The 24897-nt window shown below is 41.6% G+C and overlaps 1 protein-coding gene across 3 annotated transcripts in view; it reads right to left on the bottom strand.

Moving 5' to 3' along the window:
• The window catches only part of LOC106570219 (KH domain-containing, RNA-binding, signal transduction-associated protein 3), a 156547-nt gene that overhangs the window by 37103 nt on the left and 94547 nt on the right, over positions 1–24897 (bottom strand). For all 3 annotated transcript variants that reach the window (XR_001320628.2, XM_014142306.2, XM_014142307.2), the window contains exons 4-6: positions 22522–22668; positions 20507–20649; positions 19394–19580 (exon numbers count right to left, since the gene is read on the bottom strand). Coding sequence is in view for 2 of the 3 variants with exons in the window: in XM_014142306.2 (XP_013997781.1) it covers positions 19394–19580; positions 20507–20649; positions 22522–22668 (477 nt within the window). In the remaining variant the exon portion in view is untranslated. The remainder of the gene's footprint in view (positions 1–19393; positions 19581–20506; positions 20650–22521; positions 22669–24897) is intronic.

The following is a 24897-nucleotide window of genomic DNA, read 5'->3' as shown; positions in this document are numbered from 1 at the left end:
AGAGCAGACGGAAAAAGCAAATAGAGCAGAGAGAGAGAGACAGCGAGAGGAAAGAGACAGGTCCTAAGTGAGTCTTTCATTTGTATGCCAGAGGAGAGCATGAGATGCGTGTTGTTAAAAGATAAGGCCTGCCCTCAGAGGCCATAGAGACTAACAGAGGCTCTGGCACTGCATGTTTCAACAACAGTATCACAGATGCTTTACTGTGCTCTACAATATACCCGGTGGATCAGAGGAACAGATACAGAGGGATGCTGCTGAAATACAAAGGGGAGGTTTGGAGTTTCACACCGCCATAGCATCTCCATGTGAGTTAGACATTATACAACCATCATCATCATTGTCATTTCAAATGGTATTCATATGCTGTTTTTATTAACCTATATTTACCAACAAATAAAGTACATCTCATTGTTAAATTATACAGTACAGATGTAGGATCTTAAATTGACCACCCTGTTGCAGGAAATGTAAAATTTGCAGTGCTTTTGAGGTTTAAAAAAGACCTATGAAGTTATTATTTTCAGACTTGATTTTCCCTTAAGAAAAATATCTATGAATTATAATCCACATAATAATTAAATGTATTGTTGCTGCAGGATTATTTTCCTGCTGTAGCAAACTGGCTCAAATTAAGATCCTACATCTGTATGAACAAGTTTTTCTCATGGTCATTATATCACAGCCATCTGTTTCATAGCAGAAATGTCTACATTTGAAATCTGTTTTTGGTGTACCGTGTAAGGAAGTGTGCCCAATACCCTAGAATGACAAAGCAAAAGCAGATCTTTACATTATTTTTCAAATGTATTAAAAATACTCAGTACTTTGTTGAAGCACCTTTAGCAGCAATTACAGCCTTGAGTCTTCTTGGGTATGACACTAGAAGCTTGGCACACTGTATTTGGGGAGTTTCTCCCATTCTTCTCTGCAGATCCTCTCAAGCTTGGATGGGGTCAGGTTGGATGGGGAGAGTCGCTACACAGCTATTTTCAGGTCTCTTTAGAAATTTTCGATTGGTTTTAAGTCCGGGCTCTGGCTGGGTCACTCAAGGACATTCAGAGACTTGTCCCGAAGCCACTCCTGTGTTGTTTTGGCAGTGTGCTTAGGGTCGTTGTCCTGTTGGAAGGTGAACCTTTGCCCCAAAAGTCCTGAGCACTCTGGAGCAGGTTTTCATCAAGGATCTCTTTGGACTTTGCTCCGTACATCTTTCTCTCGATCCTGACTACTCTCTCAGTCCCTGCCGCAGAACAAAATCCCCACAGCATGATGCTGCCACCACCATGCTTCACCGTAGGGACGGTGCCAGGTTTCCTCCAGACGTGACGCTTGACATTCAAGCCAAAGAGTTCAATCTTGGTTTCATCAGACCAGAGAATCTTGTTTCTCATGGTCTGAGAGTCTTTAGGTGCCTTTTGGCAAACTCTAAGCGGGCTGTTATGTGCCATTTGTCACGTCCTGACCAGTAAAGGGGTTACTTGTTATTATAGTTTGGTCAGGATGTGGCAGGGGGCGTTTGTTTAGAGTGTTTCGGGGTTTATTGGGTATGTTATTATGTAAGAGGGGTGTGTTTGTTTTGTGTTGTAGGGGTTTTGGGGTATTGTTCTGGTTTTGTATTTCTATGATTTTCTAGGTTGTGTATTTCTTTGTTGGCCTGGTATGGCTCTCAATCAGGAACAGCTGTACATCATTGTTGCTGATTGGGAGTCATACTTAGGTAGCCCTTTTTTCACTTGTTGTTTGTGGGAAGTTGTTTTTGCACTGCTGTGTTTAGCCTGCAAGACTGTTTGTCGTTCGTTTGTTTTCTTGTTTTGTTATTAAGTGTCTCAATAAAAGTAAATATGAGCACTCAACCCGCTGCGCCTTGGTCTACCCCATACGACGACCGTTACACCATTTACTGAGGAGTTGCTTCCGTCTGGCCACTCTAGCATAAAGGCCTGATTGGTGGAGCGCTGCAGAGATGGTTGTCCTTCTGGATGGTTCTTCCATCTCCACAGAGGAACTCTGGAGCTCTGTTAGAGTGACCATTGGGTTCTTGGTCACCTCCCTGACCAAGGCCCTTCTCTCCAGATTGCTCAGTTTGGCCAGGCGGCCAGCTCTAGGATGACTCTTGGTGGTTCCAAACTTCTTCCATTTAAGAATGATGGTGGCCACTGTGTTCTTGTGGACCTTCAATGCTGCTGCCATTTTTTGGTACCCTTCCCCAGATCTGTGCCTCGACACAATCCTGTCTCGGAGCTTTATCGACAATTCCTTCGACTTCACAGCTTGGTTTTTGCTCTGACATGCATTGTCAACTGTGGGACCTTATATAGACAGGTGTGTGCCCTTCCAAATCATTTCCAATCAATAGAATTTACCACAGGTGGACTCCAATCAAGTTGTAGAAACATCTCAAGGATGATCAATGGAAACAGGACGCAACTGAGCTCAATTTCGAGTCTCATAGCAAAGGGTCTGAATACTTATGTAAATGAGGTATTTCTGTTTCTATACGTTTTATACATTTGCTAAAATTACTAAAAATCTTTTTTCACTTTGTCATTATGGGGTATTATGTGTAGATTGATGAGGAAAATAAAATATTTAATCCCTTTTAGAATAAGGGTGTAATGTAACAAAATGTGGAAAAAGTGAAGGGGTTCGAATACTTTCCGAATGCACTGTATGTTTGTTTTGTATGTAATTTGTAGATATACACATTATACCACATTCAGGAGCATTAGACTGTTGTCAGCTACAATTTAACACCTGTCTTCTCTTTACAGTGTCAGCAGGAAGGGTGAAGCTCAGCCTAGCTTCTAACACGCACGCACGCGCACACACACACACACACACACACACACACACACACACACACACACACACACACACACTGCTCTGCTCTTCATCACCCAAAGGGATAATGTTGTTCTTAAATCTGGGATGAATTTTACCAGATGTGTTTTTTAGCCATGCTGTGAGTTGTACTGTGCCTTCAGAAAGTATTCACACCCCTTGACTTTTTCCACATTTTGTTGTGTTACAAAGTGTGACTAAAATAGATTTAATTGTCTTTTTTTTGTCAACGATCTTCACAAAATACTATGTAATGTCAAAGTGGAAGAAAATGTGTATTACTTTTAAAGAAATATGTATCTGATTAGATAAGTATTCAACCCCCTAAGTCAATGCAAGTTAGTATTACCTTTGGCAGTAATTACAGCTGAGTCTTCCAGGGTGTCTCTAAGAGCTTTGCAAACATGGATTGTACAATATTTGTCCATTATTCTTACAAAACAATCTTCAAGGTCTGTTAAGTTGGTTATTGGTCATTGCTAAATAGCCATTTTCAAGTCTTGCCATATATTTTCAAGCCAATTTAAGCAGTGCTTAATTTGTAAATCGGGAGGTGCCGGAGGAAAAAGTGAACGCGAGAAGGTGACCTGGGGAGCTCTAAGGTACTGGTGTTGTGCCGAAAAGCTCCCCCCTGTGGTGGCTAATTTCCGCATTACCAAATGAGGAGAGTTACAAACTTCACACACCAGTCAGAGTTATACTTAAACTACAGTGGGGGGAAAAAGTATTTGATCCCCTGCTGATTTTGTACGTTTGCCCACTTACAAAGAAATGATCAGTCTATAATTTTAATGGTAGGTTTATTTGAACAGTGAGAGACAGAATAACAACAACAAAAATCCAGAAAAACGCATGTCAAAAATGTTATAAAATGATTTGCATTTTAATGAGGGAAATAAGTATTTGAACCCTCTGCAAGACATGACTTAGTACTTGGTGACAAAACCCTTGTTGGCAATCACAGAGGTCAGACATTTCTTGTAGTTGGCCACCAGGTTTGCACACATCTCAGGAGGGATTTTGTCCCACTCCTCTTTGCAGATCTTCTCCAAGTCATTACGGTTTCGAGGCTGACGTTTGGCAACTCGAACCTTCAGCTCCCTCCACAGATTTTCTATGGGATTAAGGTCTCGAGACTGGCTAGGCCACTCCAGGACCTTAATGTGCTTCTTCTTGAGCCACTCCTTTGTTGCCTTGGCCGTGTGTTTTGGGTCATTGTCATGCTGGAATACCCATCCACGACCCATTTTCAATGCCCTGGCTGAGGGAAGGAGATTCTCACACAAGATTTGACAGTACATGGACCCGTCAAATGATGCGGTGAAGTTGTCCACCCCCAAAGCATAATGTTTACACCTCCATGTTTGACGGTGGAGATGGTGTTCTTGGGGTCATAGGCAGCATTCCTCCTCCTCCAAACACGGCGAGTTGAGTTGATGCCAAAGAGCTCCATTTTGGTCTCATCTGACCACAACACTTTCACCCAGTTGTCCTCTGAATCATTCAGATGTTCATTGGCAAACTTCAGACGGGCATGTATATGTATTCTTGAGCAGGGGGACCTTGCGGGCGCTGCAGGATTTCAGTCCTTCACGGCGTAGTGTGTTACCAATTGTTTTCTTGGTGGCTATGGTCCCAGCTGCCTTGAGATCATTGACAAGATCCTCCCGTGTAGTTCTGGGCTGATTCCTCACCGTTCTCATGATCATTGCAACTCCACGAGGTGAGATCTTGCATGGAGCCCCAGGCCGAGGGATATTGACAATTCTTTTGTGTTTCTTCCATTTGCGAATAATCGCACCAAATGTTGTCACCTTCTCACCAAGCTGCTTAGCGATGGTCTTGTAGCCCATTCCAGCCTTGTGTAGGTCTACAATCTTGTCCCTGACATCCTTGGAGAGCTCTTTGGTCTTGGCCATGGTGGAGAGTTTGGAATCTGATTGATTGATTGCTTCTGTGGACAGGTGTCTTTTTTACAGGTAACAAGCTGCAGTTAGGAGCACTCCCTTTAAGAGTGTGCTGCTAATCTCAGCTCGTTACCTGTATAAAAGACACCTGGGAGCCAGAAATCTTTCTGATTGAGAGGGGGTCAAATACTTCTTTTCCTCATTAAAATGCAAATCAATTTATAACATTTTTGACATGCGTTTTTCTGGATTTTTTTGTTGTTATTCTGTCTCTCACTGTTCAAATAAACCTACCATTAAAATTATAGACTGATCCTTTCTTTATCAGTAGGCAAACGTACAAAATCAGCAGGGGATCAAATACTTTTTTCCCCCACTGTACATCTTTAATAATTAAGAGCTTTTGCAAAAGCACTTTGACTTTTAATGATGCGCTATCTCTAATGAACCATTGAAAAGTGTCAACACAAAAGTACAAAGATCTTTTATAGCCAAGATACACCCCTCTCAACATACATGACGAACCACAGATACATAGAATGGGTCACAAGGTTAAGTTTTGTATGAAAGATATCTATAAAACATAGCAGACAGCAACTGCTGTGTCAACAGTTTTCATTGTATAGACCAGTGTCTGGTCCTCCTACTCCAAACTGGAACCGTCTCTCCCTGGTACGGTATAGAACAGAACCATTAGCTCATCCAATGGCATAAATCAATTGACAACTCTAGATACTCCCATCTCAAGTAAACCCCCTCTTGACTCCACTCCTGGACAAGCTCACTGAGGGGAGTGATCCTCTAGGTCATACACTATCTCAAGATAAGTGCAACATCAGAGGGGACATACAATGGTCCAGACACTGCCATACACCTTCCCCCAATGCCAAAGGAGGCAGTGACTTGCGCACAGACATTGTGGAGACAAGTAATTGGTTCCCCATTAATCACGCCATCCCTTCACATGGTTTAACAGATACATTCACATATGACAAGTATCTCACATAAGCATATTATGCAAATAAAACATCTTAATTATCTATGTTACCCAACTAATTCTGATTCATCCGCCACACCCCTGACAGAATTATCCACCCCCCATCGCATGAACTCGTACTCACTCAATTCTTCATCGCTGAGACATGCTTGAACTTGCATGCACTCAATTCTTCATTGCTGCGACTTGCTTGCTAGTTGAGATTTCTGTTCATGCTAGGCTGCGTTTCATTTTATTTTTCATGTCGGTTTGATGGCGTGGAGGCACTAGTAATGTCTGCAGTTTTCGGTTTGGCTATTTGTTTCAAGTGTATTAGTCTATAAATAAATCTCTTTGGCAAAATCCGTCATCTCTCCCATGTCTTATTCGACTAGTAGTTGTTCTGAAATGTTTATTGCTTGCCTACCCAAACCCTCCCCCCCCCCCCCCTTCTATCTTGGGACTGCAAGGCCTGGCAGACTTCTGAATAATTTTGGTAGCTCATGTTGACCAGTAGTGTGTGCCACAGAAATGATTTGACTATAGCCACAAAGGTAAATTTTAAAGGGGGGGGAGGATTTCAGGCAAGGCTATTTTCAAGCCTGCTGAAATTCTCCCCCTCTTCTATCTTGGGACTGCAAGGCCTGTTGTCTTAAAAAAAAAAAATGACAATGAAATAATAAAGTCTTTGAAATGCTATACTGTTACTAATCTCTATTTGTAATCAATAAAGTGTTTCAAAAGGCTGTACTTTTATTAACATATATGTTCAGATCATTCCTGAGAGAGAAGGGGTGTAATATCTCCAGATGGGCGTGTGGTACCTTCCTCACCCATGCCAACAAGATGTTACTTCTTGTGGGGTCTTTGCCTTGAAAGTATGTATGAGAGTATAAGTAATGCATAATTAACCTACTGAAACTATACTGACTGAAAGGCAAAACAGAACTGTCAAATTATATTATAGCTGTGTCGTTGTATACTTGCGAATTATAATGTGTAACATAATGTTGTTGGGGAAAACCGAAATGCCCATCACATTTTTTTCCCCAGTTTGCTGAATGTGTTCTGAAGGAGGAGTCGATTGTCTTTTCAAATACGGACAAATATGTTAACATCATGAGAGAAGAAATAGCAGTCACTCTCCTCCAAAACACTGATATGTTCAATTTCTAATTCAATATAATTGTAGATAAAAAAAAAACATTTATATGGATCTTTCAAGGTGATCTTTGATCCAACATCTGACTAGATGGCCACTAAAACACATGCATTTCAAAATGTTGTTACAAGAAACCTATACTATTCCCTTGTTCCCTGTTCCGTTTGCTCAGAAAAATACATGTAAAGATGTATAGACTACTTGACATCTGTGATGTTTTTGTGTTATTGTGTGATAATATTTGCATATTATTTTTATTTTCTTAAACATTAGAGCATTTTTCTAAAATAAATGTTTATGTTTCTTTATACTCTAATTTTTCTTTCTGTGGCACACACTACTGGTCAACATGAGCAACCAAAATGATTATGAAGTGTGCCAGGCCTTGCAGTCCCAAGATAGAGGGGGGGTGGAGAATTTCGGCAGGCAAGAAAATAGCCTTGCCAAACCCCACCCCCTTCTAATTTCCTAAATTTCGTGGCTAGAGTCAAATACTTTATGTGGCACACACTACTGGTCAACATGAGCTACCAAAATGATTATGAAGTGTGCCAGGCCTTGCAGTCCCAAGACAGAAGGGGGATTTCTTCTGACCTGAAGATCACTGATGTCATGATTCAACCTCTATTTTTGTCCAAGTTCCCAGTTGTCTTGAAAGCACCATAGTACCTCACAAATGATTGAAATGACAGGCTACTTTGACACAGACAGATTGAGAATCTGAGTTCAATGAAAACGACCTTGTCTTGAATCCATCAATAGCCTATGCGTAGGTGTGTGGAGACATATTTTATGGCACAATATGAGGAGTAAATTATAGTCCTAAAAATGCTTTTCAGTTTCACTGACTCACCCAATGATGCGCAGCTCACTTGCTGGTGATGGAATATGTGGTCGTGCCAAAAGCCTCCCTATCTCGCTCTGTCTCTTGTTTTACTTTGTAAAACAATATTTAGAAGAGAAGTTGATCAAATATTTTGGTAGCTTACAGCTGACAGATTAGAGTCTTCTATTTTCAGCAGGAGCCATTTGCTTTCCATCATGTGTTTTCCCGAGATTATAAACTAATTGAAATATTGCGAAAGGCACGTTTTGTTTGGATGGTGTTTGTTTACTGACATATTTGCCACGCGTTCCAGACTGTAGGCTATGCCTTGTTATTGAGCTACACTCCACAGCTAGTCTAAAAGAAGCTATTTATACTCTGTGACTAAATTTGAGCCTTTCTCATGGTGTCATAGGTTATTCTGAATGATGTCATTTCTTTCTGAACAGATAGCAGTAACTCTATAACTTTGGCAAATTTATTTCGATTCATCAGGCACGCCGCAGCTCCTCCAGAACCCTTTGCGTGCCTCTAATAATAAATGATAAAGTGCAGTGCTGGAGAGATGAGAGTTGCAGGCTCATGTCTGTCAGAGCAGAGAGAAGGGGAGAGATCATTGAAAGCAAATCTAATTTTAGTTATGTGAGAGATACGGGGGGGAGGGGCTGGAGAATTAACGCAGATTAACTTTTTATTCAAATTTTTACATTGCAAATAGTGACAATTATTTTTCATGCCACTGAGAGGCACCGGATCCGGCCAAATAGGTTCTGGAACGAAACAGTCCAAAACGGAGTGATGCCGGCAGGATTCGGCTCAAATTAAGCAAATTTTTTAAGTCAAAACTGTAACTAGGCCACTCAGGAACATTCAATGTCATCTTGGTAAGCAACTCCAGTGTATATTTGGCCTTGTGTTTTAGGTAATTGTCCTGCTGAAAGGTGAACTTGTCTCCTAGTGTCTGTTGGAAAGAAGATTGAACCATGTTTTCCTCTAGGATTCTTATCCTAAAAAACTCTCTAGTCCTTGCCGATGACAAGCATACCCATACATGATGCGGCCACCACCATGCTTGAAAAGATGAAGAGTGGTACACAGTGATGTGTTGTGTTGGATTTGCCCCAACCATAACGCTTTGTATTCAGGACAGAAAGTTAATTTCTAAGTGTTACTTTAGCGCCTTGTTGCAAACAGGATGCATGTTTTGGAATATTTTCATTCTGTAAAGGCTTCCTTCTTTTTACTCTGTCATTTATGTTAGTATTGTGGAGTAATACTAACATAAATTATCTCTTATGAAAGCAATTAAACTCTGTATCTATTTTAAAGTTACCATTGGCCTCATGGTAAAATCCCTGAGCAGTTTCCTTCGTCTCCGGCAACTGAGTTAGGTAAGACGCCTGTATCTTTATAGTGACTGGGTATATTGTGGAACAGGTCGAGAGCTTCAAGTTCCTCGATGGCACAACAACACCTCTTCCCGCTCAGTAACCTGAAAAGATTTGGCTTGGGCCCTCAGACAGCGTCACCATTGAGAGCATCTTGACTGGCTGATCACTGCTTGGTATGGTAACTGTTTGACATCCGACAGCAAGGTGCTACAGAGGGTAGTGCATACGGCCCAGTACATCACTAGGACCGAGCTCCCTGCCATCCAGGAACTCTAAACCAATCAGAGGAAGGCCCCAAAAAATGTCAAAGCCTCCAGTCACCCAAGTCATAGACTGTTCTCTCTGATACCTCACGGCAAGCGGTAACAATGAACCAAGTCTGGAACCAACAGGACCTTGAACAGCTTCTATCCCCAAGCCATAAGACTGTTAAATAGTTAGTTAAATAGTTAACCAATACTGTAGCTACCCGGAATATCCACATTGACATTTTTGTCATCTCTTTTGACACATCACATGCTGTTACTGTTAATTATCTACCCCGTTGCCTAGTGACTTTATCATAACCTATATGTACATATCTACGTCAACTACCTCGTACCCCTGCACATCGACTTGGAACTGGTACCTTGTCTATATAGCTAAGTTACCGTTACTAGTTGTGTATTTATTCCTTCTTTTATTATTATATATTTTTTTCTTTCTACTATTTCTCTTTAATTCTTTTTCATTGTTGGAAAGTAAGTAAACGTTTCCCTGCTAGTCTACACCTGCTGTTTACCGAAGCATGTGACTAATACAATTTGATGCTTAAAACCTGTTGGGGCTAGGGGGCAGTATTTGCACGGCCGGATAAAAAAACGTACCCGATTTAAACTGGTTACTACTCTTGCCCAGAAACGAGAATATGCATATAATTAGTAGATTTGGATAGAAAACACTCTAAAGTTTCTAAAACTGTTTGAATGGTGTCTGTGAGTATAACATAACTCATATGGCAGGCCAAAACCTGAGAAGATTCCATACAGGAAGTACCCTGTCTGACAATTTGTTGTCCTTCTGTTGCATCTCTATCGAAAATACAGCATCTGTGCTGTAACGTCACACTTTCTAAGGCTCCCATTGGCTCTCTAAAGCCGCCAGAAAGTGGAATGGGGTGTCTGCTGTATCTGGGCAAAGTACAACAGCTCTGTTTGTGAGTGGTCAGCCTGGGGACAGTGAGACTGAGATGCGCCTTCACGAGAATTCTATTTTTTTTTCTTTCAGCCTTTGAAGGAATACAACGTTGCCCGGTTGTAATATTATCGCTATTTTACGAGAAAAATAGCATAAAAAATGATTTTAAACAGCGTTTGACATGCTTCTAAGTACGGTAATGGAGTATTTGGACATTTTTTGTCACGAAATGCGCTCGCGCGTCACCCTTCGGATAGTGACCTGAACGCACGAACAAAACAGAGCTATTTGAATATAACTATGGATTATTTGGAACCAAAACAACATTTGTTGTTGAAGTAGAAGTCCTGGGAGTGCATTCTGATGAAGAACAGCAAAGGTAATCCAATTTTTCTAAGAGTAATTCAGAGTTTAGTGAGTCCCAAATTTGGTGGGTGTCAAAATAGCTAGCCGTGATGGCCGAGCTATGTACTCAGAATATTGCAAAATGTGCTTTTGCCGAAAAGCTATTTTAAAATCTGACACCGCGATTGCATAAAGGAGTTCTGTATCTATAATTCTTAAAATAATTGTTATGTATTTTGTGAACGTTTATCGTGAGTAATTTAGTAAATTCACCAGAAGTTTTCGGTGTGTATGCTAGTTCTGAACATCACATGCTAATGTAAAAAGCTGGTTTTTGATATAAATATGAACTTGATTGAACAAAACATGCATGTATTGTATAACATAATGTCCTAGGAGTGTCATCTGATGAAGATCATCAAAGGTTAGTGCTGCATTTAGCTGTGGTTTTGTTTTTTGTTACATATACGCTTGCTTTGAAAATGGCTGCGTGATTATTTTTGGCAGGGTACTCTCCTGACATAATCTAATGTTTTGCTTTCGCTGTAAAGCCTTTTTGAAATCGGACAATGTGGTTAGATTAACGAGAGTCTGGTCTTTAAAATGGTGTAAAATAGTCATATGTTTGAGAAATTGAAGTTATAGCATTTATGAGGTATTTGTATTTCGCGCCACGCGATTCCACTGGCTGTTGACTAGGATGGGACAGATATTCAATGTCTGCTGTTTTTAATACGTGCCCTTCTTTGCGAACCATTGGAAAACCTCCCTGGTTTTTGTGCAGTGGAGTGTATTCATGGATGCCAAGGGAAGCCAGGCTTCTCCCCAAAAAATCCTATAAAAAATATAATTTATCTTTCGTCTCTCTGTGCGTCTCTCTGTGTTTCAAAATGTTACTTCAATTCGCAAGAGGCTGAATGTATCTCACCAGAGACGGAGTCAGCATCCGAGTGAGCAAAACAGTGTCCTTCTGTCTCTGTATGTTAAGCCCATCTATCTGATTCTGTATGATATTATTTACAACCATAGCAATGAATGCAGGGGATACCAGCGAGCATTTGGCCTCCCTTGATAAAAAGGTAATAGCCAATCAGCGATGACCTAAACTGAGTGAGCTCAACTGTGAATGGTCCTGGCGCACCCCAAAAAAAGTGTCAAGGGAAGCCATTTTCGATTTGGCTTCACACCAATAGCCAAACATTATTGACAGAAAAACTTGAATTGTTGCATCTTGTTGTGTTGTTCTCTTCCGGTGGCTAGCTAGAATTAGCCATGGATGGAGATAGGGATTGGGACTTTTGGTTTTACTTAATTCTTCATACTGGCCAATGATTATAACGGTGATTCTGATCCAATCATAAATTCATACATTGTGCCCCTGACCTGAGAGGATGTAAGTTCAATATGTAGCTAGATGTAGTAGGCTAATGTTATTTCACGACTTCCGCCGAAGTCGGCCCCTCTCCTTGTTCGGGCGGCATTCGGCGGACGACGTCTCCAGCTTGCTAGTTACCACCGATCTATGTTTCCCTGTTCGTTTGGTTTTGTCTTTGTTATACACACCTGTTTATGATTCCCTGATTATGTTCATTATTTAACCCTCTGCCTTTCCTGTTTGTCTTGTCCGTGATTGTTTCCTGTTTTGTGGTTGTTGGAGGTGTTTCTCCCAACCATGTTCTTTTTCTGTGGGAGAAGTTTATTGAAGTTGTGTCCTGCGCCTGACTCCACTACTTCTCTAACGAAAGTGTTACAGTTAAATAACTGGCTCATCATTGCCAATGAAAGGAAGTTAGGCTAGTGAGCAAGGATTATAGCCAGGTATAGCTAGGACAACTAAAACTAAAAGTGTGTACTGTATGGCACAGTGTGTGTGTGTGTAGACCGTTAGGGCAACATGAAAGAGGGGAGGATGGCATTGGAATTTCAACATGTTTTTTCTACTTATTTACAAAACTAACCCACTTGCATTGCGCAACACACGCATGCACACGCACACACACACACACACACACACACACACACACACACACACACACACACACACACACACACACACACACACACACACACACACACAAACACACACACACTCATAAACATAAATCAGTACCATGGACAGCCACATAATATTTAGCTTATTTTGATTTAACTAAATTGTTTTTGGAATCTGTTAGTTGTCACTGTATTAGACTAAGCATAGGTGATTTGATGACGAAATGTTGAAATGGTGCTGGAATAGTGGAAGCAGCTCCGGTTTTCTTCGCCACTTGCGATAACGCTCAGGTGTTCTAAATCAGTAGTTGTTTAGTAGTTCGAAAAGGTTGGAAACATTAACTTGCTTGATCATGCTGTAGGTCATGTAACTGTTTTTTACATGCAATATGCTTTGTGGATTCCACCGGACAGATGTTGCTCTCCAGTTTTGTGAAGAAACAAAGGGGTGGTTGAATTTAGTCTTCTTATTGTCTTGACCTTAGACCTATATATCACGGTGGCATGGCATATGAACTAACAGGTTATAGAGCAAACAACGCAATTATAAAAACACATAGGTTGTAAAATTACTTTTTGTTCCTGTCTTGGCTTCCCCAGTGATTTTACCCACTCACCGCTACTGTCTTTGTGGTTGAATCTGTGCTTGAAATTCACTGCTCGACTGAGGAACCTTACAGATAATTGTATGTGTGAGGTACAGAGATAGTGTAGTTATTTTAAAATCATGTTAAACAATATTTTTGCACACAGTGTGAGTCCATGCAACTTATTATGTGACTTGATAAGCACATTTTTACTCCTGAACTTATTTAAGCTTGCAATAACAAAGGGGTTGAATACTGATTGACTCGAATACATTTTTATTTATTTATTTGTAAACATTTCTAAAAATATAACTCCACTTTGACATTGTGGGGTATTGTGTGTAGATGAGTGACACACAATCTCAATTTAATAAATTTTCAATTCAGGCTGTAACACAACACAATGTGGAAAAAGTCAAGGGGTGTGAATACTTCCTGAAGGCTCTGAATGTGTTCTTCTGTTTAACATGAGACACTACTAATGTCCCAAATAGCCCCTATCCCATATGTAGTGCACCATTTTGTGGACCCATAGGAATGCAGACACTATCTGCTCTCAGATGGAACTCATGTGTTTGAGTTCGAGGCCTGTGATGTGACTGAGGCCTGCACCATAGATTATGGACAGGAAATAAACGATAACTCATGAAGACGGTATGAGATATGAGCTTGTAGCAGTATTTCCGTCACCAGGCATCACCCTGGGAATGACTTCGCTGTCACTACGGTTTAACAAGAAAGCTCTCCACTCTCTGTCTCTGTCTCTCCCTACACGACACTGTGTGCTATCCTTTCACTCTACCGTTTCCTTACACCACATAAACCCTTCACTGCCCGTCTCCTCGCATTCTTCATCTACACCTTTCTCGTTATCAGTTCAAATTGAAATGACAAGTGTTTCTGATTCCTGGTGAATGGTAAGAAATTGGTAGCAGGCAGAATAATCACAATCGTATTACTACTAATTCCTCTCCAATGGGCTGACAGGCAGGTCGGGAACAGGTTCCTTATGGCCTTGTGAGCGTCCGTGTGTGCGTGCACGAGTGTGTTTGTGTGGGTGCGTGTGTATGTGTGTGGCATATGAAATATATGGAATGAGATTTAGATGCAATTACTGTATTGTGTAATCAGCCTCAGACTGCAAGGCAAATAATATCATTTATAATTTTGTTTTATAAAAATGAGATTCCCCAATAATCTGATATCACTACTTACTGTTCTTATCAAATCACTGATATAAGATAGAGGTAATGATTCAGCATAGTAAAGCCACTGAATTCTGAAAGTAATTTAATCACCAAAACAAAGACGTTGTAACTCCAGAATGCTCCATACAGTACGTCAGGGTTCCCCAATAGGTGACCCACGGGGAAAAAATGTTTGCCTTTATTTTCTTAGCAAAAAAGAATATACAGTTGAAGTCGGAAGTTTACATACACCTTAGCAAAATACATTTAAACTCAGTTTTTCACAATTCCTGACATTTAATCCTAGTAAAAACACCCTGTCTTAGGTCAGTTAGGATCACCACTTTATTTTAAGAATGTGAAATGTCAGAATAATAGTAGAGAGAATGATTTATTTCAGCTTTTATTTCTTTCATCACATTTCCAGTGGGTCAGAAGTTTACATACACTCAATTAGTATTTGGTAGCATTGCCTTTAAATTGTTTAACTTGGGTTAAACGTTTCGGGTAGCCTTCCACAAGCTTCCCATAATAAGTTGGGTAATTTTTGGCCCATTCCTCCTGACAGAGCTGGTGTAACTGAGTCAGGTTTGTAGGCCTCCTTGCTCGCACACGCTTTTTCAGTTCTGCCCACACATTTTCGATAGGATTGAGGTCAGGGCTTTGTGATGGCCACTCCAATACCTTGACTTTGTTGTCCTTAAGCCATTTTGCCACAATTTTGGAAGTATGCTTGGGGTCATTGTCCATTTGGAAGACCCATTTGTGACCAAGCTTTAACTTCCTGACTGATGTCTTGAGATGTTGCTTCAATATATCCACATAAATTTCCTTCATCATGACGTCATCTATTTTGTGAAGTGCACCAGCCCCTCCTGTAGCAAAGCAACTCCACAACATGATTCTGCCACCCCCATGCTTCACGTTTGGGATGGTGTTCATCGGTTTGCAAGCGTCCCCCTTTTTCATCCAAACATAATGATGGTCATTATGGCCAAACAGTTCTATTTTTGTTTCATCAGACCAGAGGACATTTCTCCAAAAAGTATGATCTTTGTCCCCATGTGCAGTTGCAAACTGTAGTCTGGCTTTTTTATGGCGGTTTTGGAGCAGTGGCTTCTTCCTTGCTGAGCGGCCTTTCAGGTTATGTTGATATAGGACTCGTTTTACTGTGGATATAGATTATTTTGTACCTGTTTCCTCCAGCATCTTCACAAGGTCCTTTGCTGTTGTTCTGGGATTGATTTGCACTTTTCGCACCAAAGTACGTTCATCTCTAAGAGACAGAACGCATCTCCTTCCTGAGCGGTATGATGGCTGCGTGGTCTCATGCTGTTTATACTTGCGTACTATTGTTTTTACAGATGAAGGTGGTACCTTCAGGCGTTTGGAAATTGCTCCCAAGGATGAACCAGACTTGTGGAGGTCTACAATTTATTTTCCTGAAGTCTTGGCTGATTTCTTTAGATTTTCCCATGATGTCTGAAGCTGGAGACTCATATCTCCCTCACTAACTATAAGCACCAGCTGTCAGAGCAGCTCACAGATCACTGCACCTGTATATAGCCCATCTGTAAATAGCCCATCCAACTACCTCATCCCCCATACTGTTATTTATTGTATTTATTTTGCTCCTTTGCACCCCATTATCTCTACTTGCACACTCATCTTCTGCACATCTATCACTCCAGTGTTTAATTGCTATATTGTAATTATTTTGCCACTATGGCCTATTTATTGCCTCACCTCCCTTATCCTACCTCATTTGCACATACTGTATATAGACCTTTTCCATTGAATTATTGACTGCATGTTTGTTTATACCATGTGTAACTCTGTTGTTGTTGTTTGTGTCGCACTGCTTTCCTTTATCTTGGCCAGGTCGCAGTTGTAAATGAGAACTTATTCTCAACTTGCCTACCTGGTTAAATAAAGGTGAAATATATATATATTTTAAATATTAAGTAAAGAGGCACTGAGTTTGAAGGTAGGCCTTGAAATACATCCACAGGTACACCTCCAATTGACTCAAATTACGTCAATTCGCCTCTCAGAAGCTTCTAAAGCCTTGACATCATTTTATGGAATTGTCCAAGCTGTTTAAAGGCACAATCAACTTAGTGTATGTAAACTTCTGACCCACTGGAATTGTGATACAATTATAAGTGAAATAATCTGTCTGTAAACAATTGTTGGAAAAATTACTTGTGTCATGCACGAAGTAGATGTCCTAACCGACTTGCCAAATCTATAGTTTGATAACAAGAAATTTGTGGAGTGGTTGAAAAACGAGTTTTAATGACTCCAACCTAAGTGCATGTAAACTACTGACTTCAACTGTACATTTAATTTGTTCCTTTTTTCTAAGTGATTTTAATTTGGGAAATCTGTTACCAAGTATTCCCATGCATAAATAGTAGGTATATAATGGTTCAAATGTTTAAGATATTAGGGTATCGGTCCGCGGGACCCCAAACCAATTCAAATTAAGCATGGATCGGTAAGAAGACCAATTCAAATGTTTTTTTTCTCATATATTTTGTTTATGGCTCATTCAGAAAATACCTATAATCTTTCCTGACTGAATCGATTCGTCCTCTCCTTCAGCCTATCAAACTTTTGGGTCATTGTTACCAAATGCTCTGTAGGAAATTCTGTTTTACCGGCAGAGCTGTGTAGGCTACCTGAGTGGACACAACTCACATCTTGCTGATTGCACATTTAACTGCTGATTGGGGCTTTCGATTGGCAGATTCACCATGCAAAATATTTTTGGTAGTTCTGCTTTAAACAGTCAGTGCATTTGGTCATTTTTACATTAACAGGGTAATGGTGTACTTTCATAAAAAGAACCACAATCATTTTTGCCAGATGCACCGGTCAGAATGAGAGAAGAGAGCAGCTCTCGTCCTTAAAATTCCAAACAATCAAAACCATTTGCTTTTGAGACGGCTTTGAAATACAAAGCTGTGTTATATCACTTGGCTTTGAATGTAATAGCTCATTTCTAAAGATAAATATTGACATATAACTAGCTCAATACCTGTTCATCTGCTACATGACAAGTTAATCAGTGGGTGATGAGGACTTCAAATAAAAAGTGGGGGGACAAAAACAAATTGCCCCCCCCTAATCTGATAGTGGAAGATGCTTAGTCTACCCTATGGCTCACCTCACCTCACACACACGCATACACACACGCACACACACACACACACACACACACACACACACACACACACACACACACACACACACACACACACACACACACACACACACACACACACACACACACACACACAGTGCCACTCAGCTCAGAGAAGTCAGCTCAGACAGGTCCAGCACCTGAGCTCCACCACTATCAGATAGTCATTTTGAATGGAATGAATAACTGATAACAACTGTTAGTGCATTGAATCATATCGTACCAAATCGTTTTAAACTAAAAGTATCATTCCTGTATCGTGTGGGAGCACATGTATCTAGATATAGTGCTGGTAAGGAGAGATAAACATCCCTAATAAACAGAGAGGTATATGTGAGCGCATCATAATGTAATCAAGGTTTGAAATTATTCTGTCAAATACTACATCTGCTTGGGCTTCGAGGTCAGTCTGCAGTGTACAAATTATGTATTAATATCTCCCGGCCCCCTAACCATCCGCTCAAGAAAAAAATCGGCCCGTGGCTGAATGTAATTAGAGACCCCTGCAGTAGGTGATATATTGTAATGTTAACTTCTCTAAAACATGCTGGATAAACAAAACATGGCTTCAAGCCCTTGGGCTGAGCCAGACTGTCTGTAGACAAGGTGAAACCTGGAAGAATGAGACAGGAAGTATGAGCAAGAAATACATCTCCTCCTCAGCAGTCATTTCATAGAAAACTACAAGAGTCTATTTGTTAGCATCGCTCAATGACAACAACAACAAAACAGTAGGTGTGTGTAGTACCAACCCTCAGACGATGGAGAGTAGTGGAGCTCATTCAGTCTGTAATTCACAGCGATATGGTGAAACTGATCATCAGCCAGATGTCTGTGGTGCTCTCCCTCCCAGATCCCCAGGTGTGTGTGTGTGTGTGTGTGTGTGTGTGTGTGTGTGTGTGTGTGTGTGTGTGTGTGTGTGTGTGTGTGTGTGTGTGTGTGTGTGTGTGTGTGTGCGTGTGCGTGTGTGTGTGTGTGTGTGTGTGTGTGTGTGTGTGTGCGTGCGTGTGTGTGTGCGTGCGTGTGTGTGTGTGCGTGTGTCTGGGGAGCCAGTTTACCACTGTGACAATGATGTCAAGCAGCTGGTCCAGTTGTGGCTCTCTACCATTTGTTCTCTATGACCTCCACCCATTCTAACTGCAGACCTCCACCCATTCTAACTGCAGACCTCCACCCATTCTAACTGCAGACCTCCACCCATTCTAACTGCAGACCTCCATATAAACCTGTCAGGTGTGGTTAGCTATGGTCTGGCAGGAAACTCATCCAACAGAGGCAACCTACTCTCCTCCTCTCATCCTCTCCTCCCAATTCTCCGCTCCTCCCCTCCCCCTTCTATTCTACCGTACCCCTCTCTGCTAAATATGCTGGGCTGGTGCAGCGTCCCTGAGGACCTGCTGTGACAGTAAGGTGGGAGGTAGAAGGAAGGAGGGAGTCCTCCTTGGCATGTGTACAAAGGGGTCTGACTCTGGGTTTAATATACAGTGTCTCTGCCAGCTGTTCATATTTCAACAGGGCTCCCTCCAGACTGGACAGGTAAACTAGCATACCATAACAGCTACCAGTGAAATCCCCTCTGTTTTGATATTACCAAGAGGACACCTGTATACAGACACAATGTGTGTGTGTGTGTGTGTGTGTGTGTGTGTGTGTGTGTGTGTGTGTGTGTGTGTGTGTGTGTGTGTGTGTGTGTGTGTGTGTGTGTGTGTGTGTGTGTGTGTGTGTGTGTGCGTCCGTGCGTGTGCCAGCGTACATATATGAAAACACATGTCCTTCTTATTGTGTAAATACTCACATATTCCCCATATGTGTCCTGTGCTACGGGTGGTGGTGGTCTGTACCCCGCGGACGGGGGAGCCCCTCGTGCTCTTGGTGCAGGCACGCCCCTCCCTCGGGCGGATGGTACCCGGCTGGGGGGTGCCCCTCTCGGTGCTGCTCCACGGGGGACGGCTGCGTGGGGAGGGGGCACACCTCCTCGACTCCTACCACAGGGGACAATTGCAGGCTTCATCTCAAATGGCACCCTATTCCCTATATAGTGCAATGTTTTTGACCACAGCCCTATGGCTTAAGTGGACCAAGAGACTGTCACCAAGATACCTATGCAATTCAGACATATACTGAATTAAACAATCACATTATTGTTAGTGAATATGTGGTTTATATATCTGACTGTAAATCTCGCTGCCTGCAGGACTTTTTTCTTATCTCACTCATATTAGGCATGCTAAATGCTAATTACTGTCTAATTTAAAACCGATCCAATTATATTCCCTTTCAGAGCAATACAAACATCTCTTCATCTAATTGAGGAAGCTTTTACAAACACAAGCAACAAACATACTCTGTATTTCATTTGAAAGTCTAAGAGCCACACAACATGCATACTATGAAATATTCTAATGGCAATGACAATTTGAGTATTATTTTAAGTTATCTGGGGAGTTACATCTTAAAGAGAGTACAGCAGGACAGATACATACAAAAATGTATTCGAATTTCAATAGTTCTCAACTTTGTATTGTGTATCGTTTGGGCCGGATAGTGTATTTTCCCCCCATTGGTATTACAAAGCAGAGTTTTGAATTGAATGTACTAAAACGCAGACACTTATATACGGTCTGTAATTCTGTCATTCATTTTAGTTATGGTAATAATTGAATTTCAGGAATTTCAGGCTGTGGGAATGAGTCCTAGTCTAAGAATACTCTCCCATTTGGAATAGCATCTCTGGAATGGGGTCTATGTATCTGTCTATGAAAATCAGGATATTGCTTCATGTGTCCATCAACATCACACAAACCCCTACCCCACACCAAACACAAAAGTGAATACATACACCAACACACATGCATGAATGCACACACACACACACACACACCCACACACCCAGGTTGGCAGTAGGTACCTGATGGGTCCTGGGGCAGGTGTCCCTCTACCCCGTGCTGTAGGTAGTTTGCCCCTCACCGTTGGCACCTTGGCATCCTCTGAGCCACCATTCAGGTACGTTAGCTCCTGCAGCTGCGCCTGTCGGATCTCATCATTGTAATCCTGCACACACACCCACACACACCCTTTTAATTACAGCGTATTAAATTACGCCTTTATCTCCAGGGTTACAGCCCTGTAGGAATATCTAATTAATGTACTTTACAGTGCTGCTGTGACCAACCGGTGTGTGTGTGTGTGTGTGTGTGTGTGTGTGTGTGTGTGTGTGTGTGTGTGTGTGTGTGTGTGTGTGTGTGTGTGTGTGTGTGTGTGTGTGTGTGTGTGTGTGTGTGTGTGTGTGATGTTGCCGTGACCGCTGCTCCTCAGGCAGAGCAACACACTCCTGATCCCCTGTTGATAAAACCCAGGAACACCATTTGTGTCTTTATCGTCGAACACAGTCGTCTTCAATGGAACGTAGCAATTAATATGGAAATCAGCGTTTAATCATACTGCCATGGAGACGATTGTCTTCTGTCTCCTCCATATCAACACATCACTGTGTATTTGTGAGGGAAATTAAAAGATGTAATTAATGACCGGAAATAAATCATCATGGCTCAGAATGAGACTGGAAATATTACACATAAAAGCATGGGATGGAGAGATCCTACTATCCTTCCATAATAGCATGGGATGTAGAGATCCTACTATCCTTCCATAATAGCATGGGATGTAGAGATCCTACTATCCTTCCATAATAGCATGGGATGTAGAGATCCTACTATCCTTCCATAATAGCATGGGATGTAGAGATCCTACTATCCTTCCATAATAGCATGGAATGGAGAGATCCTACTATCCTTCCATAATAGCATGGAATGGAGAGATCCTACTATCCTTCCATAATAGCATGGAATGGAGAGATCCTACTATCCTTCCATAATAGCATGGAATGGAGAGATCCTACTATCCTTCCATAATAGCATGGAATGGAGAGATCCTACTATCCTTCCATAATAGCATGGAATGGAGAGATCCTACTATCCTTCCATAATAGCATGGAATGGAGAGATCCTACTATCCTTCCATAATAGCATGGAATGGAGAGATCCTACTATCCTTCCATAATAGCATGGGATAAATCAGTCATCCATAATACATGGAGTAAGAGTAAATAAGCCTGATGCATGGGAGTTCCAGAGAGGGTTAGGCTGTGCTGAGTGCTTCCTGTCTGACTATGTTACTCTGCTATTCAGCTTAGTCAGCTATCCCCATGACTTCCCTTCTCTCACAGGGGCGTGCATCCAATCAGACAACCCAGAGTCTGTTACTGATTCAGCTGCTTCAGCCGGCTGACTGGTTGTGACTGGACTGGACCAGACTAGACTTCTGCCACTTATTACTATGGTATAACCTTAATTATAAACTGGGTGGTTCGAGACCTGAATGCAGATTGGCTGAAAGCCGAAGTATATGAGGCCGTCAACCACATGTATGACAAAACTTTTTTTTTTACTGTGCTAATTACGTTGGTAACCAGTTTATAATAGCAATAAGGCACCTCTGGAGTTTGTGGCTAAGGTTGCGTTGCGTCGTGCCTAAGAACAGCCCTTAGCCGCGGTATATTGGCCATATACCACACCCCCTCGTGCCTTATTGCTTAAGTATACCATGTGTATGACAAAACATTCATTTTTACTGCTCTAATTACATTGGTAATCCGTTTAAAATAGCAAAAAGGGCAGTATCCAGCCTCTCCGCGTTGCGTCGTGATTAAGAACAGCCCTTAGCCATGGTATGTTGGCCCTATACCACACCTCCTCGGGCCTTATTGCTTAACTGTACTATTTGGGTGTTCAGTGTGGACACAGGCACATAGTCTAGACATATGTTGGACAAAAGAAGCAGAGTAGCTAGCTAGCTGTTGTATTTTGTTGATATGTTGTAAGAGAACAGGGTAAGAGTAATGAGTGTGTGGGTGTCAGTACGCACCGGTATGAGGAACTTCTTGATCTCCTCCAGTGCATGACCCATCCTATTGTAGGCCTCTGCAGGGGGAGCGAACACTTCTATGAGGACATGGAGGTCCTCGTTCAGGTGCTGATATTTGGCCTCTCCGCTCTTCCGTAGCTCTTCCTCCTGGTGGAAGAAAAATCAATGAAGTATATTAATAAAGCCCTCTTTACACCTGAAGTTGTCACAAAGTGTTGTAACTCGGTCTATTATAAAGTCACCTCAGTTACTCCTCACAGTTTATATCATCCACACAGGATCAGCAAGACTGATCCAGCTAATCTGTTTGACTGGATTATTGAATTTAATTAGGACTGTCAGAGTTAATCAGTTAACTCCAATTTAAGTGCACAAATTTTTTACATTGTGATGAATCGCATTGTCTGAAAGCATTCAAAATACACTGTAAACATCCAAATAAATATACCGTGTATATAGCTAAAAACAACAATGCTAACCGTTACTTTGGACAAAATCAAGACATCAATATTATTGTATGCTTTTTGTATAAATAAATCTTAAATTATAGCTCAATTTCAGCAAATCCTGTGATTAACTTTACATTTTTTTATTGTTTGACAACCACAATATTGATTAGACCTCTAATGCCACAAAGGAGTGCAACATTGTATACTGTACATGTAATACCTACTACATGTAATACATACTACAGTATGGTGTAAATAGGTGATATAGGCCAAGATAGATCCCAATGGGCCATATCATCCAGAAAGAAACAGGCCAATATGTTAATTGAAGGGCCAAACCCTAAGTAAAACTACAGCACAGACAACAATATGAGGTTTATAGACACCCCGGTTTCCTCATCTGAACAAAACCCTGCTCTTCTCTAGTGTTGTTCCTCTACTCTGCTAGCTACTGAGAACTTTCTTCTCCCTCCTCCACTGGAATCATGCAATGCATGCACACACACACACACACACACACACACACACACACACACACACACACACACACACACACACACACACACACACACACACACACACACACACACACACACACACACACACACACACACACACACACACACACACACACACACACACAGACATACACACACATACGCACACACTCACACACACTTCCCTCCTCTAGAAACACCATGCAAGGCAAAGCCTCTGATGTGATGTCATTTAATTATAAATAACCAGGTTTTAAGAGAGCCTGTGGTATGTTAATGAGATGCAAATTTCTCTCATAAATCTGTGTTTTACGAGGAAGAGGCTCCTCTGTGTATACTGTCTGGAGTACCTCTACTGATGGAGCTGCCAGCGTGTGTGTGTGTGTGTGTGTGTGTGTGTGTGTGTGTGTGTGTGTGTGTGTGTGTGTGTGTGTGTGTGTGTGTGTGTGTGTGTGCCCCTCACATAGCTCGGATAAGAGACATCAATTACACACACACACACACACACACACACACACACACACACACACACACACACACACACACACACACACACACACACACACACACACACACACACACACACACACTGTCTTCCTATAGGTGCCCAGCAGCCCATGGCAGGAGATTACAGCTGTCACCTCCTCTATCTCCTCCAAGCATCTCCTCTCTTGTTGATATTCCTCATAGAGAATCTGTTTATGTTCCTCACTGTAAAACTGGTTATCAAACAGCCATTCTCTTCCCAAAAACAGAGGCACAAAGAAGCACAGAGCCTGAGACAACAGCGTGAGAGTCCATAGGAACTACATAGAAAAGAAAGTTTGGCTCAGAGAATGACATGTTTGAGGGCTGTTAGTTGTTGCAGATGATGCCTTGCTATGCAACCTGAATGACAGGAGGATGACACGACAGCAACAACATGGATGATGTGTATTGGGATGACTTCTTACAGACTGAGAGGTCTGACAGAGGACAAGGAAGCCCAAGTCAACAACTAGATGTAATTTCATCATCCATTTTAAGCTCCACTAGCCTTTGTTTCCATAACACTAACCTTGAACCCAGAAGCATACGCCTCCCTAAACATCACCCAGCCCAAGGAATGTACAATAAAGCAACTTCAGGACAGAGACTCTGAATGCTTCTCTATCTTATTGGCTATAAGAGTCTATGGCGACAATGCTGGGATGTCAGGGGTGACATCAGCTCCGCACTCAGAAGCAGAGGAGGAGAAGGGAGACGCCTGATGCAGCCTGTTGCAGTGGTGTCCTTCCTTTGATCCTTTCATTGATACTCCTCTGTGTAACTGACCATGACAATCTTGGCCAAATATTGGAGGAATTCTATGAGAGTTCTATGCATTGCAATAAGGCATACACTGAGGCTGAGCTTTTACCCACCTCCAACTGGCTTGCAGGGAGGTAGCT

The sequence above is a fragment of the Salmo salar genome, chromosome ssa14 (assembly GCF_905237065.1).
Source record: "Salmo salar chromosome ssa14, Ssal_v3.1, whole genome shotgun sequence".
Taxonomy (NCBI): domain Eukaryota; kingdom Metazoa; phylum Chordata; class Actinopteri; order Salmoniformes; family Salmonidae; genus Salmo; species Salmo salar.
Note: the sequence above shows the minus strand (reverse complement) of the source record. Positions and strands in the feature narration are given on the sequence as shown.